This window comes from Falco naumanni, chromosome 5 (genome assembly GCF_017639655.2).
Source record: "Falco naumanni isolate bFalNau1 chromosome 5, bFalNau1.pat, whole genome shotgun sequence".
NCBI classification, from domain to species: Eukaryota; Metazoa; Chordata; class Aves; order Falconiformes; family Falconidae; genus Falco; species Falco naumanni.
Genome location: NC_054058.1, coordinates 72050309 through 72069876, shown reverse-complemented (window position 1 = coordinate 72069876; position 19568 = coordinate 72050309). Strand labels below are relative to the sequence as shown.

Sequence of the window (19568 nt, the reverse complement as noted above, 5' to 3'; positions counted from 1 at the left end):
GGGTGCTTTCAGTGCTTCTGATGCTTCCAGCCCCAGTGCTCCCTGCCCCACACGCTGCTGCCCCACAGCTGTGCGTGTCCCAACCTGGGGGTGAAGCTGTGAGGAGAGCCAGTGGTCCAGGCAGCGTTGCAGGATACACATCAGAGCTGAGATCCCTGAATCCTGGGAGCAGGGAGGACGGGCAGCACGGCTGGGAAGGGAGCGATGCTGAGGACTGGGATGTGCAAGTGGGGCAGCGCTGCCTTTCCAACCCCCCTGGGGAACCGCTGCTCTCCAGCAGGAACAGTGACAGCTTTCCCAGCCCTCTGCCCTGCACCTGCTGGGACAAAGCCCCTGCTGCCGCATGGGTCTGGCACAAGCCTTCCATGACCTTCACTGGCCTGGTCACTGAACTTATGGGGACAAGAGAGCTGCGGGAGGTGGGGGTGGATATGGCAGCACGGCTCCCTGATCTGGCCCAGGGGTTCAGCTGTACCACAGAAGCCTGGTGCAGGATGGAAATGTTGGTTGTAACGGGCTCTGGGATGTGATGCCTGGGAGCTGCTGGGGGCCTGACGCCTGGGGGCTGTGGTGCGGGAAACCTGAGCCACAATCTCACCCATGAGCATTTCTGCACCATCAGCTTGTCCCCAGCCCTGGTGCAGTGGGAGATGCAGTTATCCAGCAGAAATTGGCCCCTACCCAGTGCAGACCCCCACCAGCTGATGTGCATAAATGCCACGGCTGCCCTGGTCTGCGGGAGGAGGGGAGCGTGGCGGTGCTTGTCCCTGGTACAGCTGAGTGCCAGCCAGGCGATGCAGTGGCATGGGGACAGCGCAACTCTGCGCTGGGTGCATGGCCGGGTTTCTGGGGCGCCCGAGGCTGCTCCCTGCCTCGCCAAAGCGTTTTGCAAACCGGCCTCTGCGTCCTGCTCGGTGCAATGCCGACAACACTGATCCCAGCTGACAGCCACGGCTTAGCAGGGAGCTGTGCTTTCATCTACCTGCAGGTACAGGCGAGCTCTCCTACCAGAGGCCAGAATGTGATTACCGGTAAACCAGGAAGCATCGGGGCTAGCTGCACACTTGGGATCCCTGCCGCAGCTCTCTGGCGTGCAGGGAGCTCACAGGCGTGCCTGGCAGGAGCCAGGGTATCCCCGGCAGAGCCAGGGCCTGTGCCAGGAACCTGGCACGGCAGCTTGTCCTCACCAGGAGGCTTTTGGTTTAACGTGCCCGGCCCTGGCTCACATGCTGGTGTGTCAGATGATGTTTCTCTGGCAGCACCATCAGTGCCAGCAGCCGGCTGGTAAATGGCTCCTTTACCTGGGCAGGGGAAGTGGAAGGGATGGCCAGCCGATAGCAGGGGGGTTGGGCAGGGGGAGGGTGGGGGTGTGTGGGGAGCCCCCGGGCTGAATGACTCTGACCCCGTGTCTGTCTGCCTTGCCTAGGTGAACGTGACAGTGGACTACATCCGACCGGCCAGCAGCGCCACTGAGACTGTGCCTGCCTTCTCCGAGCGCACATGTGCCACCGTCTCCATCGGAGGAATGTAAGTGCAGCCCTGGGGAACCAGGCACGGCACTTGCCGGGGCTTCGTGGGGCTCTGTCGCGCACTGTGGGGACACTGGGGATGGAGGGTGGCTCATCCTCGCTGCAGGGCTGTGCGGTGCCAGTGGCCAGGAGCCTGCTGCCCGTGGCCCTGCAGGCCTGCACCCCCTGCACTTGCCGCCCCCAGTTGGGGTATGCTGGGCTGGAGGACCCCCCACCACGAGCCAGCCATGTGGCCAGTGTGTTGCTTTAGAGAACCATCTCTCTCTGCTGTATGTCCCCGGGATGCCTGTCCTTTCCCAAGGGATGTCGCCTCCTTGTGATGTGGTGCAGTGGTGTGGGCTCTTCTGGAGCAGCCCCTCACCAGCCCTGCCCACAGTTTCAGTGCCTGGGGCACGTTTGGTGGCTTTCCTCTGGGACACAGGGGTGCCAGACTACTCCGGCATAGATGTAGAGAGGTTGTGCTTGCAAGGCATGTGTCCAATGGCAGCAGCTCCGGGAGCTGTGCAGGGATGATTTGTCATAGGCCCTTTGGTTTCTTTTATTTTTTTCCCCCGTAGCAGCTATTTTGGAAAGCAACCAAAGTGCTGCAGTGCTGCGCTTTTCTTCCCCTTAATCCAAGGTCTGGGAAAGCTGCGGAGCATCGCGCTGCACAGGGGGAATGTGGCTTCGATGTGGCCTGGGAAGCCAGAAAGCTCCCTGTCACCCTGCTCCAGTGTAATTAAGGCACTCGTGAAGTGACCTTCGGTGATGCTTATCTCAGGAGCGGATTTAATTTCCACTCCAGTGGAAAAGGAGATCCAGCCTTGCCCGTGCCGGGGCTAGATCTCTGCTAGGATCCGCGCTTGCTGCCAGACCATGCCAGGCTGCTGCTCCCGGGATGAAAACCACGACAGCAGGAGTCTGAAGGGCTTTCCTGGACAGAGATGCTGGGCATGGTGGAGCCCAGTGGAGCAGCCCTGCTCTCCTGCGCTGCCTGCACTAGCTTTAAACCCACCTGGTTTATTCAGTGGGGCTTTAACTGCGCCCCTGAGGAGCCAACTCTCCAGCCAAGGATGTCTCTCTAGGTTTTTGGAAGGGACAGCTGTGTCTTTGGGACTGTTTGAAGGAAGATGAGGTCTTGGGGCACTGGTGATGAACGAGGAGGGGAGCGTGTGGTGCAAAACCCCTCGGTCTCTCCCCCTGCCCGGTGGCTGCAGGGCTGCCAGCCCTGGGATGCTTCCAGCAGTGCTTATGCTGTGCCGAGCACGGTGGAGGGGCAGGATTTCCCATCTCAGGAGCATCTCGCCAAGCACTGCCTTGTGCTCTTAGTGTCTCCAGCTGCAAATTGCTTTCAAATAGCTCCTGAGTCGCATCCCTGTTTTGGGAGGAAACCTGATGTGAATTTGCAGGGCCACTGCTCACGTTGACTTCATTGCCATAATCAGGCATCAGTGGAGTGAGCCAAGCGAGTGCTGTGAACTCTCACCGAGGTCTCTGTGGTGTGTGAGCCCCCCGGGCATGGCACAGGGCAGCCCCCTTGCTCCCGTCTGCCCCTGGCCCTGCCGTGGCGGTGCAGTTGGGTGCTGGGCACGGGGTCCCTTGGCTGCTGCGGCCCCTCACGAAAGCGTGGGCGTAACAGAGCAGGGTCTGTGCTGTCCAGCCCACGCCGCACTGGGGACAGAGCAGGGAAGAAAGCCTGGCTTGTCCGCCTGCATCTGGACTGGGCTGAGCCTGCTTGGCAGGCTGAGCACGCCGGCAACTCGCCGGGGCGGGCAGCCTGGGCAGGGTGCTAACCCCTGCCTGGCTTTTGGAGCATTCAGGCCCCTGGTTTCTGCCTAGCTCTCGTTGCTCTTGGTGCAGGCAGCTGGCTGCCCTGCAGCCCCCTGCCCGTGCTGCCAGCAGGGCAGGCCGAAGGGGGGCTGGGCCAGCCATCAGCTGCACGCCCGGGGTGGCACCTCGCCCTCCCCAGCATGGCAGGGGGGTGATGTCCACCTCTGGCGGTGGGCAGGGGACTGTTCCCCACCCAGAGCATCTGCTTTCCTCAGGGTGCTGGGCCCCTGCCTGGCATGCAGGCAGCCCCTGCTTCTAGCTCCAAGCACTGTGAACTTGAACAGGAGCACAAACCTAGCTTCACCTGCCCACATCCCTGCCCGTATCCCTGCTTGATCCCTGGCTGCGGTGCCTGACTCGGTGTCTCCCGCAGAGGAGCTTCAAGCTGGCAGCGCCAGCCGCCTTCGCAGGCTCCATTGTGCTTCTCCTTTCCAGCTCCCTGACAGTTTTAGCTGGATCTGAGTGCCAGTGCTGCTGCCTGGCCAGGCTCTGCCCAGTGCCTGCATGCCGCAGCCCTCCCCATCCCACTCCACCGGCACCTGGTGTGCCGTGTGCCTTGTCAGTGTTTACTGCTGCTGCTGGTGCTGCTGCTCCTGGCTGGTGCTTTCCTGCTGAGCACAGGTAAGGCCAGAGGTTCGTGCTCAGCTGCCATAGCAAAGCCATGCTGACATGGAAGACAGGGCAAAGGGGCCATGGCCAGCAGAGAAGGCAGCTGCCAGAACGTGAGGGGCCACACTGGCACCTCCTGTGCTGGTCTGCGCTCACAGGGATGGCTCATCCCACTACGGGTGCTGTTGGGAGGGTGCCTGTGCACCCCAGGTGTGATTAATGCAGAGGCACCCTCAGGTGCCTGAGGGATTGGGGGATGATGGGGCAGGTCTGCTGCAACCTGAGATGCATGTGAAGGCTCTGGATTCACACCAGTCTTTGGTCTTTGGGAAGCCCGTGACTTCTCACAGCATCCCACAGCATCCCAGAATATCCCAGAGCATCCCACAGCCTTCTATGGCACCCCACAGCATCCTGAAATGCCTTGCAGCATCCCGCAGCATCCATGACATCCAGCAGCATCCCACAGTGTCCCACAGCATCTCAGGGCACCCGGCTGCATCCTGTGGCTCGTGGACAGCGGGCACAGCGGGTGCTGCCTGTGGGTCAGGGTAGGAGCCCCAGAGTGCCTTGCTAGGGGGCTCAGTTCCCCCAGGGAACACACTGGGACGCAGGAAGGGGATGCTGTCCCCAAACCACCAACGAGGCTGTAACTGGGGAGCAGGGGCTGCCAGCTGTGCAGGCGCCCCACAATCAGCTCCCTGTCCCCACAGCCCTTCCCCCAGGGGACTCAGAGGCTGCCATGATGCAAATTGCACAAATTCTTGGAAGAAAAAGCAAAAAATCATTAAAAACAAATGTAAGGAAAGCCCTGAGCTGTAAATCCATGCGAGTGCAAGGGGATACTTGCCCTGCAGGCAGCAGGACTGGGCTAATTTGGCACAAACAGTGAGTTTTGGTGGTGCTGCCTCTGAGCATGGCTGGGGGAGCTTGCATGGGGATGCTTTTGGCACTGCCAGTCTGTGCTAGGCAGCGAGAACTGGAGAGGTTTCGGTGGGTGAAAATGCCGATCAAAAACTTTCTTTTTGGATTTTCGGGTGGGGGAAGCTGTGAAATGAGTTGTGGGGGGGAAGCTTGCAAATAGCCATTTTTTACTCTTCCGTTCTTTAAGTGGCAAAAAATGTACTTCATGGCCTAATAAGATTTTTTTCCACAGCAAAGAGCTTTTCATCTGTGTTTTCATATTCCCATTCTTTAATCTGGGCTTAACTGGGGGATGCATCTTCCCTCTGTGCAGCAGCTCCAGCTCCTCTCCCCTGATGCTTTTATTTGAAGTGGGGCAGGGGGGCTGTGGTTGCCCCCCCCGTCCCCTGTGCAGGGGCTGCAGGGAGGAGAGCAGGGAGCAGGGCTGGAGCATGATATTTAATTCACGTCAGGAAATGTCTTCTTTAAGCTGTTATTCCTGCTCCCCTCTTCTTGTCCTCCTTCTAGCAGCAGGAGGGGGCTTGGTTCAGCTGCAGTGCACCCATCATGGTGCTTCCGTCATGCTTTTCTGGGTGTCCAGCACCCAGTTGAGTGCCAGGATCAGCCCCCATAAGCAGTGCTGGGATTTCTGAGCCTTAAAAGCTCTAAACCTGGAAAGAATTTGGGATCCTCCCAGGATCTGCAGCCTCGGGGGGTGGGTTTTGTAATCAGAAGCAGCAGGATTTCGTGGCCGGGGTTGTTAGCAATGCTGGGATGCTGGCTCAGCTCTGCAAGTTCCAGCAGCTGCTCGCAGAGCATCCAGCCTCTCCCGTGGCCCAGGGAGGGTGACAAGGGGCCGCTTTTTCACTCCCCTTTCCACGAATGATATAGGAGTATCCAAGGAAGCTGCTCAGAGTTGGGATCAAAGCATAGGAGGGTGGTTTCAGCAGGGGTGTGTGGTTCAATGCAATGCATGGCACTGCTTCCCCTGGCTGGGTGCTGGGGTTCAGGGGCTGCTGGGAGCTGGAGGCAGCTTGCCCAAAGTGGCCAGCAGCATGGGCTTCTCCTGCTCCGTGCCTCTGCTGGGAGCAGGGCCCTGGGCAAGCTGCTCCGACCCACTCCACCTTCTCCACTATCCTGGTGCTCAGAGGCTTTGCAGTATCATGGCCATGCAGGTCCCCCAGCCATGGGTGAAAGGTCTGGGTGGTTGCAGGGGCAGGCAGGGAGCTGCTCACATGAGGATGCACAGGGACGACCACCTGCCTCAGGGTGCAGGATGGGGTCCTGCTGCAGGATGGGCACCCACTGCAGGGTGAAGGGTGGGCATCCACTGCAGCCACCTGAGGAGCATGACCTGAGCCCCTGAGAGCATTTTGTGCAGGATCCAGGCGTGGAGGCGATGCTCTGAGCTGGGGGGATACTAGGCACTGTAGATGTTTCCCCACCTGGTGCAGCCCTAGCGCTTTTCACCGTACAGTGGATGGTGCTCAGCTCACCAAAGCCCAAGGCACTCCGCTTTGGATGTCCAAGTATTTCCAAGATGTGCATTTCCATACACTCGCTCCCATCTCTCTGAGCCCCCTAAGAGCACTCAGATGCCTCTGCAGGGCCAGACTCTGCCCTTTCTCCAGGCCAGGGTCATGAAGGCTGCCTGCCGAGGGGCTGCAGCATTCCTTGCCCGTGCAGGGTCAGGATCATGTGAGCACCGTGAAGAAGAGGCAGGATGGAGGGCTGGTTGCAGCCGTGGGGGTGGGCAGGGGGTTGCTCTTCCTCCCTGTGTGCCTCTCCTCACCAAAAAAGCCGTGTGATGATGCTGACTTTCTGCGAAGTGCTCCTGGGCACTGCTGTGGAGCTTGGGAAAGGACCCAGCCAAGCAATGGAGCCAGGACTGGGTGTCCGGGAGGTAAACGCCTTTGCAAAACAGAGGGGTCAGGTTAGGGGACCACTGGTGCTGTGTGATGCCAGTGGCCACGCTGCCAGCTCCACACTGTCCCCAGGGTGGGCTGGCAGCCAAAAGCCATGGGATGCATGCTTTCGCCTCCACAGAGAAACCCAGCCTGGCTTTTCAGGGCGAGGGGCAGCTGCAAGCCGGGGGTGGTTCGTTGCCAGCCGTGCCAGGGGAGCCGATGGCATGGTGCGGGGGTTTGAACCCCACCGGGGTCCCGCGGGGCCGGAGCTGTGACCGCCTGCCAGCACTTTGCTGTTTGCAGCGGAGCCATGTGCGCAGCAAGCTACCTGCGTGGGCCGCGGTGCCAGGGTAAAGCTGGGCTGGCGCCCAGGAGCTGTGTAGGTTTTTGCAGCCTGAGCCCCTGGAAAAGGACCAGATTTCGCTGCTGCTTTGCAAGCTGCTCCCTCCTACAGGGAGGAGGTGTCTGCCGCCAGCCTGGTCCCTGGGAGTTCAGCCGTGAGGATGAGCTGTGTGAGGCTGCTGGTGGCTAGCGGACGGCTGGCAGGGCTCGGTGCCTGCCCTGATGCTGGCAGGGACCTGGCGGGGCAGGGAGGCTGCAAGCACCAGGACTTGGAGTTAAGTCACCTGCACCCCTAAACGGTGCAACCGTGTGCTGCCGTCCCAGCTCCCCCAGCCTCGGTGCAATATGGTCAGTCCTGGGGGGGCAATTTCTCCCCGGTACTGTCGCTTCTGCAGGCCGTCACTCCAGTCGTGCAGGAGGCTGCTGGTCACTGCAGTGCATGGCAGGGGTTTGCTCCCAGTCACTCTCCTTGGGACTGAAGTGCCTTCTGTGGGCACCAGCACTGAGATGGCCTGAACCAGCTGGGTCTCCCGGTTGCACTGTAGGGTGGAAGGATGTTGTGCTCAGCACCGCAAAGCACCATCCCGCAGTTCTGTTGCTGCAGAAGCTGGCCTGGGTGGATGGGGCTGAGCACTGCCAGGTGGGAAGGGCTGTGGGGAGCTCCACGCCCTCCCTGGGGCTATCCGTTCTCCCCAAAGCGCTGGTGGCTGTTGCAGGCTGCAGCTGGCTCCAGGCTGAGCCGTTCGCCTTTTCTGAGACCGGCCCTTTCCCCCTGCCTACTGCACAGCAGACCTAGCACTTTTCCAGCTCCTGCCTCAGCTGCATCCAGTCTGATGCATGTTTTCCCGGGGTGAGCTCCCCGGCCAGATCAGGGCAAGCCCCAGCCGTTTGGCTGCCGCTGAGTGCAGACCGAGGTGGTGGGAAGATCTCGCCGATGCTGCGTGGCTGCCAGGAAACTGCAGGCAACAGGCACCGATCGCGTGTTACACCCAGGGGAGGAGGAGATGCTCCCTCTCTTATCTTGCCAGTGTGTGCTGGAACTGAGCTGCTTTTGCACGCACCAAGGAGGAGCTGGCATCCTTCGAGGAGCCAGGCTCAGTGTGTCAGGGGGACGCGAGCGCCGTGCCAGCCTGCCCCCATGCCAGGAGAGGCTCACTGAACACCCTGCGAGGGTTCAGAGAGGTGCAGAGCCACCGGTCCCTTACGATGGGTGGCCTGTGCTGAGGAGTGGGTGCAGTGGATGTGGGAGACCTCTGCAGCAGACGACCCCCAGAGTGCCATCGGTGCCTGCCCACTACCTGGCTGTCGCGGCCCGTTTTCTTCAGGGTGGTGGGTTTGGTTAGAAATCGCACAGGTTTGCATAATGCTGCTTAAAAACCTCATCCTTGATTGATTTAGCCAAAATTCCCAAATAAAGTCCCATCAGCATCGCCCCAATACACTCCCATCCACCGCAGTGAGGAGGATGAGGTGTGGATGAAAGGGCAGAGCACAGGGGCACAGCTCTCCCCGTTCAGAGGCTCAGCTAACCCACTCCAAAATTGGGATTCGTTTCCTTCTAATCAGTCTGTGATACATGACAGGCTCACCCAGCACTCTGGTTGCAGAGGTGGTTTAACATTAGATTTTTAATGATCCCTCCATTAATCCCAGTATTCTGGGTTTTAATACGTGCTGCCCTTTGACCGTTGGAAATGATGAAAACTTTGATTTCATGCATATTGGATACTTCTGGAGTCTAGAGCCAGGAATAGCTGCTTATCCATGCTGAGCGGAGGGGATTCAAGTTCTGGGGGATGGGGTGGTGTGGGCATGGATGGCTGGGATGGGGAATGGGATGCAGCTGGGATGGGGTGTGGGATGTGGCTGGAATGCAGAGTGGGATGTGGCTGGAACAAGGAGAGGGATGTGGCTGGGATGGAAAGTGGGATGCGGCTGGGACAAGGCGCGGGGTGTGGCTGGCATGGGGAGCAGGATACAGGGCTCCAGGCTGGGTGGATGCATGGGGAGGGGGATGATGGCCCCTGGAGGGACAGGACATAAGCTCTGTCCTCCCCCATCCTCTTCTCCAGCAGGTGCACGTGAGAGCCCAAGTTATGCTGCACAGCGCAGCAGGCCACAGGGAGGGTGCCCTTGCCCCGGGGGTGGAGTGCAGGTGGCTTCTCTCCTCCCCATCACCCCACAAGGCAGAGCTCCCAAGTGCCTCTGACCCTGCTGGGCCCATCTGGGGTCTCGGATTAAAGAGGGTGGAGGCAGGTCCTGGGGGTCTTTCTGGCATCCCCCGTGCCCTGATGGGGTTCCTCAGGTTGTGCCCGCCTGGGACCTGCTGCAAGCACTGTGTCACGCTGGGTAGCTGATGTGCTCGCTCTGGGTTTTGGCGTTCCTGCAGTGGAGGTGGCTTTTCCTTCCACTGGAGGAGCACAAACCAGGGCGAGAGCTGGACCTGGGCTGTGGGACCCACTGCCCAGGGGAAGGGAGGTCTGGCCACCCAGCATGGACAGTGCTGGGGCAGGCAGGGGCTACCTCCCCGAGGATCGAACCACACAGGGTTCGATAACCCTTCATTAGGCTAATTCTCCTTCACAGGTGACACAGGGGTCTGTGGTGGAGCAGAAGCATTTGTGGGGGGAAGGCTGGTACCTGGTGCTGGAGCGGCACAGCACCCCAGCACAACTGCTTGGGACAGGGAAACTGAGGCAGCCAGACACTGGCGTCCCCACAAGCTCTGCAGCCGCTCGGCACCTTCCGTTTGCTCTCAGTCCCTGTCAGCCATGGGAACATCATCTCTGAAACCTTAATGGGAGCTGGGCTGTGGTAGCGCGGGAGTGGAGGCTCAGTGGCCCCGCACTGTGGGTGCAGCCCCCGGGGGAGGTGATGCTGACACCAAGGAGGGGTCCCTGCACTGCGGCTGATGCTCAGGGCAGGCAGCAGCCAGGATCAGCACCTTTTCAGTCCAAATCGCTGTTTTCTGTTGCCTCTGGCCACCAAAAAGCCAGGGGGAGTGTGGCCGCGCTCCCCGTGGGCAGCCCCAGCCCATCCTGGCTCCTTTAGGACCCAGCAACACAGTGGGAGCAAATGCTGGCAGTTTTGCCTGCCTTATAAAAAGCCATAACCGTGATATTGCTGAATAAATGAAGCCATCAAACAGAGGTGGCAACAAGATTACAAGACTTCATGAGTGCTGGGGGCAGAATAAAATTGTCCGTTTAGCTAACACAGTTGTTTCCTGATGCTTTCCATGTTAAGTTTTAATCTCCTTCGCTCTTCCCAGATCCTGCTCCCCTGCCCCTCTTGCTCTCTTCCCTGGAATGGGGCTGGAGTGTTGGATGGGGACAGAGCTGCCCAGCTGGTGCAGGGTACAGGCAGGCAGAGCTGGGTGTCCCCTTCTCTGGAGGCTGTAAACTGGGGGGCTGATGGAGACCCCCAGCCTGGATCTAACCAGGCTTTGCATGATTGTGGAAATCCCATCAGGGCTGGAGAGCCGCTGCCTGTTCCCAAGCCCCGGGTTGGGAACATGGGACATGAAGAGGTGTCCCAGGCTGTCTGCCTGTGCTTGGGTGGGATGTGACCATATGGGAAGGAGCCGTCCTGCCCAGGGCTGCTGACCATTGCTGTTCAGGGCTGGTCCCTGCACTGGGTCAGGCTGGGGATGTGTTGCAGATGTGCTGCCCTGGGGGTGCAGCAGCAGCTCCCCTACACGGAGATGGGATGGAGGGGGCATTTCTGGGCACAGCACCCGCAGCAGGGGTCATGTGGGCTGTTCTCCTCAGTGCGCTGATCACCAGCATCTCTGGCCTCAGGTTCACTTGGGTGTCCACCCTGGCGTGTGTTAGGCAAAAGTCTCATGGTGATGCGTGTCACTGCTCACCCAGTGAGTGATGCTCGGGGCTGTGGGACAGCGCAAAGAGACAGTGGCAAGCGGGGAGCATGGTTGAGACGGGCTGCCCAGTACATCCTGCAGCTCCTCACATCTGGGCTGCAGATGCCTGGGGGGCTGCAAACTCCATCCCGACTAAGCTCCCTCCAGCATCCTCGGCTGCTCGTCCCAGCATGGGGGAGCCAGGGCATGGTGTCCTCACCAGCAGAGCCGGGCTGGCATCGAGCTGCTGGGGAGGTCTGGATCTGCCACCGGCCTTCAGCAGGCAGGACCCCAGCAGGCACCTCTTGCAGATTTGCACAATTTTGGGGTGCTACTGCCTCTCACCTCTGAGTCACCCCCTTAGTGTCACAGGGGACCAGGGCTGGCATCCCCACAGCTTGTCCCTAACAGGGTCACCTCCTGCCCATTGCCATCAGGCTGTGACCCGCTGCTGCCGAGGCATGTGGGGACCCAGGGATGGAGCATCACACATAGCTCAGCCCAGCCCCATTGACATTCCTTGTTGGGGCAGACCGCGGTGTTGGGGGGGCTTCTGGCATGCTGCGGGTGCCACCAGCCCTGCACTCACCTCCCCCCGGCACAGCCTCCTGTTCGTGCCCAAAATAGCTGTAGGTGCTTATTCCTGGTTGCTTGGCATTTCGAGCACTACCACTGCAGCTGCCTCCTGCTGCAGCTTATTTCCTCGTTTACGAATCCTTATTTTTTTTCCCCCCTGCTCCGAGACAAGACCTATTTTCAGCTCCCGGTGATGGCTCTGCCCTTCCCCCTCTCCAGGGTAGGGTGTGCCTCCAGGGCTTGCGAATGGATCAGCCCCCCCCATATATATACATATATATATATATATATATGCTTTTTTTTTACAGTAGTAAATTAGCGGTCCATGCCCTGCCTGTGTAATTGGAGGAGAATTACAGATGCGCTCAGTGAAGTAGAATTTATGAATTTGTTTAAAGCAGCAGAGTGTAATGGCAGCCAATTTACTGCACCGCCTCAGCACACGGTGCCCGTTGGCAGCCGTCCCCCAAGCCCAGCCAGTGCCGACCTCCCCTCTCCGGTGAGGGGATGGCAGGGATAAAAAAGCCATAGAAAGGGAAAATCAAGGAGGAGGTTCCCGCAGCCTGACCCCTCTGTTCTTGGGGGTGGTGCGGGCCTTTTGGGGTGCTGCCAAGAGATGCCCCACCGTGGCAGCTTGGCTTCTGCATGCTCACACGGGGACCCCTCAGCCATGCCCGGAATTCCCTGTTAATTGTGAGATGTTGCTCTAAGCACCTTCCCTCGGCCAGCGGTATGAAATGGGGTGGGGGGTCTCCTTGTCCACCTCCAGTTGGTTTGACCCCCTCTGGTGTCAGGGTCCGGTGCAGATGAGCCACTCTGCCCCTCCAGGCCCGTGCTGAACCCCCTGCTTTTCTCTCTTGCAGCAACATTGCCGAAGCGCTGGTGAGCAAGGGCCTGGCTACCGTCATCCGCTACCGGCAAGACGACGACCAAAGATCCTCACACTATGACGAGCTCTTAGCAGCAGAGGCTCGGTGAGTGCCATGCCAGCGTGACACCACAGGGTGCCCGTGCTGCCTCTCAGGGTGTCTCCAAGGGAGGTGCAGAGCTGCACCACACCCCCAACCCCTTCCCATCCCTGCTGTGTCCCTGTCCATCCATCTGGCCCCGCTGCTTGGGCTGACCTCCCTGCCCCGCATCCCTCACAGCTGGGGCAAGCATCCTTCCCCTCCACAGGCAGTCCTGGCTCTGTGAGATCTCCAGCTTCCCCGCCAGACCCACCCCCAGCAGCCAAAATCATCCCTGAGCCCATCTGTGTGTTCCTCCCCCCTCACCCGATCTCCTCCATGCTGCTGGTGCGGCACTGGTGCCGCAGACGGGCTCAGCATCGGTGCTGGCAGAGGGCCAGGCGTGCCATGAGTCAGTGGGAAGCATCGGGCTGCTTGGCAGGTTCTCCATGTTAATGCCAGAGCTGCCGGTAGGCAGCTGAAGGCAGATAACATTTGCAAAACGCCTGGGAGGTTGTTTGGAGTCTCACGGCCCATTGCGTGCATCACATCGGGGTTCAAAGGGCCCCGCTGCACTCCTCGGGGCAGCAAGCCCAGCAGAATGCCGCCACAGCCTTCCTGCCCCGGCCTGTCTGCCAGAGTAGTAATTGCATTTAAACCCTGTGACGTCTGAGCCAATCCGAAGGACTTGAGACACATTCTGGCCTCCCGTAATTAGGTTGAGGTTATCATGGTGAGAAAAATGCATGTGGATGCTTCCCCACGCCGCGTCCTCGGTGGAGGCGGCAGAACCGCTGATGCAGGCAGGGGCGTGCTGCCTTCTCCACCAGCTGGGAGGAGCGGAAAGGGCTGCGTGTTCTGCCTGAGCGGGCAGCCTTGCCAGCTCTGCTGCCTGCGCCTCACGTGCGGGCCACATCGCACCCGAGCAGGTGACGCTGGTGCCCACAGCCGGCCCGTGCTTGTACATCGCTGTGGTGGGTGCAAAGCGCAAAATGTTGCCTTCCTCAGTCAGCACCCACCTTCCTGAGCTGCTGGCCTGGGACGCGCAGCGTGGGTGTGCCTGTCCCAGGTGTGCACAGCTGAGGTTGCATGGTCCAGGCATGTGTGATCCAGCTGTGCACAGTCCAGATTTGCATGGTCCAGGCATGCACAGTCCAGCTTTTCACAGTCCAGGTGTGCATGGTCCAGGTGTGCATGGTCAAGAATGCAGTCAACATTACATGGTCCAGGTGTGCACGGTCCAGGTGTGTGCATGGTCCAGCTGTTCACAGCCCAGGCACATGTGATCCAGCTGTGCACAGTCCAGGCATGCATGGCCCAGGCACACATGATCCAGCTGTGCACAGTCCAGATTTGCATGCTCAAGGCATGCACGGTCCAGCTTTTCACAGTCCAGGTGTGCTTGGTCCAGGTGTGCATGGTCGAGGATGCATGGTCAATGTTGCATGGTCCAGATGTGCATGGTCCAAGTGTGCATGGTACAGGTGTGTGTGATCCAGCTTTGCATGGTCCAGCTGTTCATGGCCCAGGCATGTTTTATCCAGCTGTGCACAGTCCAGGGTGCATGGCCCAGGTACATGTGATCCAACTGTGTACAACCCAGACACGCACAGTCCAGGTGTGCATGGTCAAGGTTGCACAGTCCACTTGTGCACAATCCAGGCATGCACGGTCCAAGTGTGCATGGTCCAGGTGTGTGTGATCCAGCTTTGCACAGTGCAGGCGTGCACAATCCAGGTGTGCGTAGTTCAGGAGTGCACGGTCCAGCTGTGCACAGTTCTGATGTGCATGGCCCAGGCACGTGTGATCCAGGTGTGCATGATTCAGATGTGCACAGCCCAGGGATGCACAGTCCAGCTCCCTGCAGGAGGTGATCACATCATCCAACCCCATTTGCAGCCCAGTGCCACCTGCACCAGAGCTGGGTCCCTGCCCCACACCTCCGCACGGACAGCTGTGCCCGAGCCTTGCAGCCCTGTGGGGAGAAGCCCAACAGCAAGTCTGTTGCTGGCTGCAGCCCATGTGTCCCCTGTCCTTGTCCTCAGCCCATCCTCCCTTATGGCTGCATGAGGAAGGGACCTGCCACTGCTGCTGTGCCCCCGTGGGTGCTGGCCTTGCTCCGACTGCACTGGAGACAGCTGCATGGCTGGACCCAGTGGGACGGTGGGATTTCAGCTCATCCTTGGCAGCAGCTGATGGTGCTGTGCCGACAGCAGGGGAGAGCAGCTTTGAGGGGGTTGCGGCGTGGTTTCTGCCAGCCCGCTGTGCAAGACTGTGCTCAGTTTTACTGCAAGCCTCTCGCTTGTGAGGGGGAAGGTTGATAAATGGGCTCTCGCACTTCCTCTCCCCCTCCAGCCCCATGCAGTGTTGGATCGGTGGTCGGCAGATTGCTTGGGGCCCCATTGCTGAGCGACAGGGATGTGCCTTTTAGAAAGTGGATGTGCCTGGCATTAAATCAGTATGTCGGAGCACTCCGGCATGGGTGATCCTCCAGCTGGATAGCTGGGGTTGGATGCGGCACATGGAGCCTGCAGCCACACTTCAGATGGGAGGGGTTCAAATTGGGATGCCCGGAACGTGAGGATGCTCCTGCTCGCTCCTGGGTGTGGGGCTGCAGGTCAGGGGTGGTGCTGGTGGCGGAGATGGCTTGTCCATGCCATTAGCCATGGCACACCCCAGGTCGGTGGTTGTGCTGGTGTGGGGCTGGCGGCTGCCTCCCACTGGGCAGAAGAGCTGGTGGTTCTGGGAGCAGAGACAAGCTCCGGAGGGGAACGGGAGATCTGGGGCAAGATCAGCGTGCAGGGTCTGGAGCTCGGTGGAGGGGGCTTGGAGAAGTTTGGGTGATTGCTGCTTGGGGTTTGTAAAACACCTTTAACCTTCCCAGCTCTTTACTGAAAACTGGAGCCAGATCTTGGCTTAAGCTGCAGGTGCCTGCTGCATGGGGTGTTTTAGAAAGGAGGTCATTAGTTTTCGCATCCCACCACATTTTCCTGGAGCGGGTGTGTGCCCTCCCTGCATCCCCCAGCCTTGCTTTCCAGCAAGGGGCTGCTCCAGCACCACACGCTGATACCGTGCCAGTCTGCTGCAGCCCTGGGCTCTGTCAGTGTACCTGCCTGCCCCAGCCTTGCAGGGCAAGGTGCCTTTTCATAGTCCCCCGTGGCAAACCCTGTGGCAGGGAGGGGAAGCTCTGGAGCTGGCAGGGGTGACTATGGGGATGTGGGGCTCATGCATGGGGTGGCCTCATCCCGGGGGGGACCGTCACACTGCCCACGTTCCTGCACCAACGTGGCGCAAGGGTGAGCATCCCTGGCTGCCCTTGCAGTGGCTGCCAGCCTGCCAGGTGTTACAGCACTTGTTTAACGTTGTCTTTCTTCTTAACCTGGGGAAAGAGCTGTTTTCCTGAAAAAAAAAGCGCTATTTCTGGCCGAGCCACTTATCCCTGGGTGCAGTGCTGAGTGGGGAGGGACGTCTCAAAGGAGGGCAAGGGAGAAAGAAGAAATCCTTTTGCTGATTTAACAGGTTGGCTTCTTCCAGACAGCTCCTCAAATGATCCAGCTCAGCAAATTGATTGCTGTACAAAGCCTTGGTAGGGGCTTTGAATTTTTCCCCTTGTATTTTTATTGTCATCATGGTCCACTCTGAACAAATTCATGCCTCTTGCCTGGGAGCAGCTGTTAGGTAGGCTTCAAAAATGAGGAGCTTTCATTTCCAGCCTGCTGCAGGAGCCCGAGCACTGGCAGCCTGGGCTGTACCCATGGGGAAGGGGTGAATCTGGGGGACTGAGGGGTGCAGCAGCTTGTTGTTTGAATTACATGAGCATCTTGTAGCATGGGGATGAAAGGTGGTGAAAGGAGGATGAACTTCTGGCTGCCCTCCCATTGCAGAGGGATGTCCTGCCGTGCTTGGGGATGGAGGACCAGTGCTGATAAAGCAGGGCTGGCTTTGCGGGGAAAGTCTCCAGCTCCAGGCATCCTTTGGGATGAGCTGAAGTCTCCACCTGGCCTGGCTGGGGGCACTGGCAAGCCTGAGCAGCATCCTCCAGGAGGTGTGGGGCAGGGACCTGGTTTCTAGCCCCACTTGGGCTGCTAGATTTGCCACCCTGCTGCTGAGGGGCTAAAAAAAGCCCCAACCTAAAAAACACCGAGCAGTGAGCTCACAAACAGCCTTAGGAGTTTGCCCCGGTGGTGGCAGGCATGCTCACCCTCGGCGCGGCACAGGCAGGGCGGCAGCAGCTCCCCACCGGCTTCTGCTCTGAGCTGCTAACACCTGGAAAATAAGCTTGGCCTTTGGAAGCTGGAAAAGGACAAATCTGTCAGGGGAAGGAGCTCTAATGAATGTGTGCTGCCCTTTCACCTGCCACTGCCAGCCCTGCCCACGCAGGCAGCTCAGCTGAGGGCAGTGCTGCTCCGTTCCCTCCCGCACCCGGCAATAAGCCAGTCCAGCCGTGAACTGCATGAAAGCCAAATAAATCTGCTGCCAGGTCACTGGTGCGGCTGCCCTTGCCATCCACCCACCAAGGCGATGAGCCCGGCGCCGGGGAACCACGCACCCCAGTTCTCCCCGTGCTGCTTGGCTGCAGGTGCGCCCCGGGCGCTGGGGGGAGAGGACCAGCAGCGCTGCGGTCCCAGGGCTCTGCCGGAGAACCATGTCACCCATGCCCTCCACAGCCAGCTCCAGAGGTTGCTCCCATCCCGGTGCTGTACCCTCCTCCCCAGGCACAGCCGGCCCAGCAGCCAACAGCCAAGCTGGCTCGGCACCCGCTGCAGAACTGGGTCCAGGTCTGGGGCACCTGCTCGTTTTTCAGCCACGAAGTGCCTTCCCTGTGTGGTGTTGCTTCATTCACACCTATCATCTCTATATTATTTTAACCTACAAGGAATTTATTTCCGTTACAGTTGGAGCATTCACTGTGTATTTTGCATTTAAAATGCTTCATGTGATTAAGCACTGAAAGAAACAGAAAATTTTGCATCATGCCGGGGCACTCACCTTCTTGTTGATCCCTCCCTTTGTGCGGGGAACAAAGCAATTTAATTTGGTAACGGGGATGAGTGGGCCCTCTGATCAAGTATGTGATGAGCTCAGGTGAGCTGTTGAATGCCGGTAATTGGGATTAGCAGGCTAACGAGCTGGCTGGTCTCTCCCTGGGTGGGCACGGGGGGCAATGCCAGCCCTTCCAGCTGCCGCAGCAGGCTGATGGCTTATGCCACCTTTCTTTTGCAGGGCTATCAAGAACGGCAAAGGGCTGCACAGCAAGAAGGAGGTGCCAATTCACCGGGTGGCTGACATCTCTGGGGTAAGGACCTGCCAGTGCGGGGAGCAGCTGTGCTGGCCAGGAGAGGTTGTTTGCCGGGATGGGGGTGCCTGCAGCAGAGCTGGAGAGGTCCTGGGTGCCGGCGCTTCTGCACGACCCGTGGTCCTGTTCGTTGCATGTGGGATGTGCAGGAATTCTGTAGGCAACGACACCTGCCTGCCGCCTCTGCTGGGGTGTGCCAGAGGAGATGGGGCACCCAGCTGAGTGTAGGGCAGCCCGTCCTTCTCTGCTGGGGCTGGTGGCCCTCCAAGGGCCACTGCAGAAACTGCTTGTCACCCCCAATGCACCCTGAAAGAGTAAAATGAGATCTCTCCTGGGGGTTTCTCTTCTCTGGAAGACAGTGAGGAGGTCTCACCATGTCCCTCGTGCTGGCTTCACCCCAAACATCAGGGATGAAGGGGACCCCACAGTGCTGCAGAGTTTCGCTGTGCAGTGCTCCTGTGGCCATGCTGGATATGTTCATAAACCAGCAGAGAGGGGCTGTGTCCATGCCCCTGGGTTTGATACGCTGGCTCTTGAGAAGGTCCTTCGTGTCTTTGGGGGGATGGAGCTCTGTCCTGGGCACCCCAATCCCTCGCTGTCCTGAGCACCCCAATTCCTGCCTGTACAAGCCTCCTGCCCTGCTTTTAATTGCTGGGGTCTGCAGCAGTGTCTGCTGCTCATACGAGCTGGAGGTTTCTTGTCCTTCTGGGATCTCCACTTGATAGGGCACAGGGAAGGATGCTGCCTATGCCAGCACCCACTCCTGGGGACGCCCCCATGGCAGAGCTGCTGGCTCCTCAGGGCTCAGCTGCCTTTAGGCTTCCAAAAAACACATGCTGGTGCAATTGCCCGTGAAGACTGAGACAAACTGGTGGTAGTGGGATGCAGGGACATCCCTGCTCCAAGCCCCCCAGCCCCACTCCCAGCAGAGTTCTTGCATCGGGGCTGTGCTGCCACCAGGATCATTAAGAGGCCCCGTAACTCAATCAGGGCAGCCAGCAAAAGGGTTGGAGCCGGACAGGAGAAGGGCCCCCGCAAACAAAATTAGGCTAATACATCACGGCTTTTATGAAGATTTGTTAATCTTTTTTAATCTTTAATAGTTTTCTGTAAATTGATCCAGGCCTTAGTTAGCCACGTGTCAGCAGTTGTGCGGTGTGATGGATTTGGGCGCATGCCGGGCTGGCAGTGGGTGCTTTACCACTGCCGAAATAATTCAATGCAAATTAGTACCGATGCGATCCTCCAGCTGCCTGGGCATGCACTGGGATCGGTGAGCGCCCGTGCCCCAGGACCTATGGCGTTCAGGATGGCAAGACAGTGTGCACCACGATTCCCCAGGCTCTGCTGTCTCCTGGCTGTCGATCCTGGCTCTCTGGCAGCATTCCGTGGAGAAACAGCATTGGGAAAACATGGGCTTCTGGGCTGTTTCACCTTCCAGGTCATGGTAACAGGGTGGTCACAGGACCCTCAGTGACACCCATGCCTTGGTCCCCAACCCTGACCCATGCTGTTGCATCCCATGGGGTGGCTTCAGTGCATCCCTCGCCTGTGGATCTCAGCTTGTGCTGTCCACTGTTGTGACACCATCCCTGTGTCCTTGTCCCTGGGCCATCATCTCTGTCCCCACCTGGTCCAGCTGCCAATCTCCGGCTCTGCCTTACCCTGCTCCCCATTCCTAAGCATCCTGGCTGGCTTAGCGACCAGGATGCGAAAGTCAGGGTATTAGCTCAAACACAGGATTCAGCCTGGTTTTCCCAGCTCTGGTGCAGCCTCCTGTCCTCCAGCCCC

The 19568-nt window shown here is 59.2% G+C and overlaps 1 protein-coding gene across 1 annotated transcript in view; it reads left to right on the top strand.

Moving 5' to 3' along the window:
* The window catches only part of SND1 (staphylococcal nuclease and tudor domain containing 1), a 128781-nt gene that overhangs the window by 60924 nt on the left and 48289 nt on the right, over window positions 1-19568 (top strand). Inside the window, exons 12-14 of the mRNA XM_040595037.1 lie at window positions 1427-1527; window positions 12398-12508; window positions 17705-17777. Coding sequence (XP_040450971.1) covers window positions 1427-1527; window positions 12398-12508; window positions 17705-17777 — 285 coding nt within the window. The remainder of the gene's footprint in view (window positions 1-1426; window positions 1528-12397; window positions 12509-17704; window positions 17778-19568) is intronic.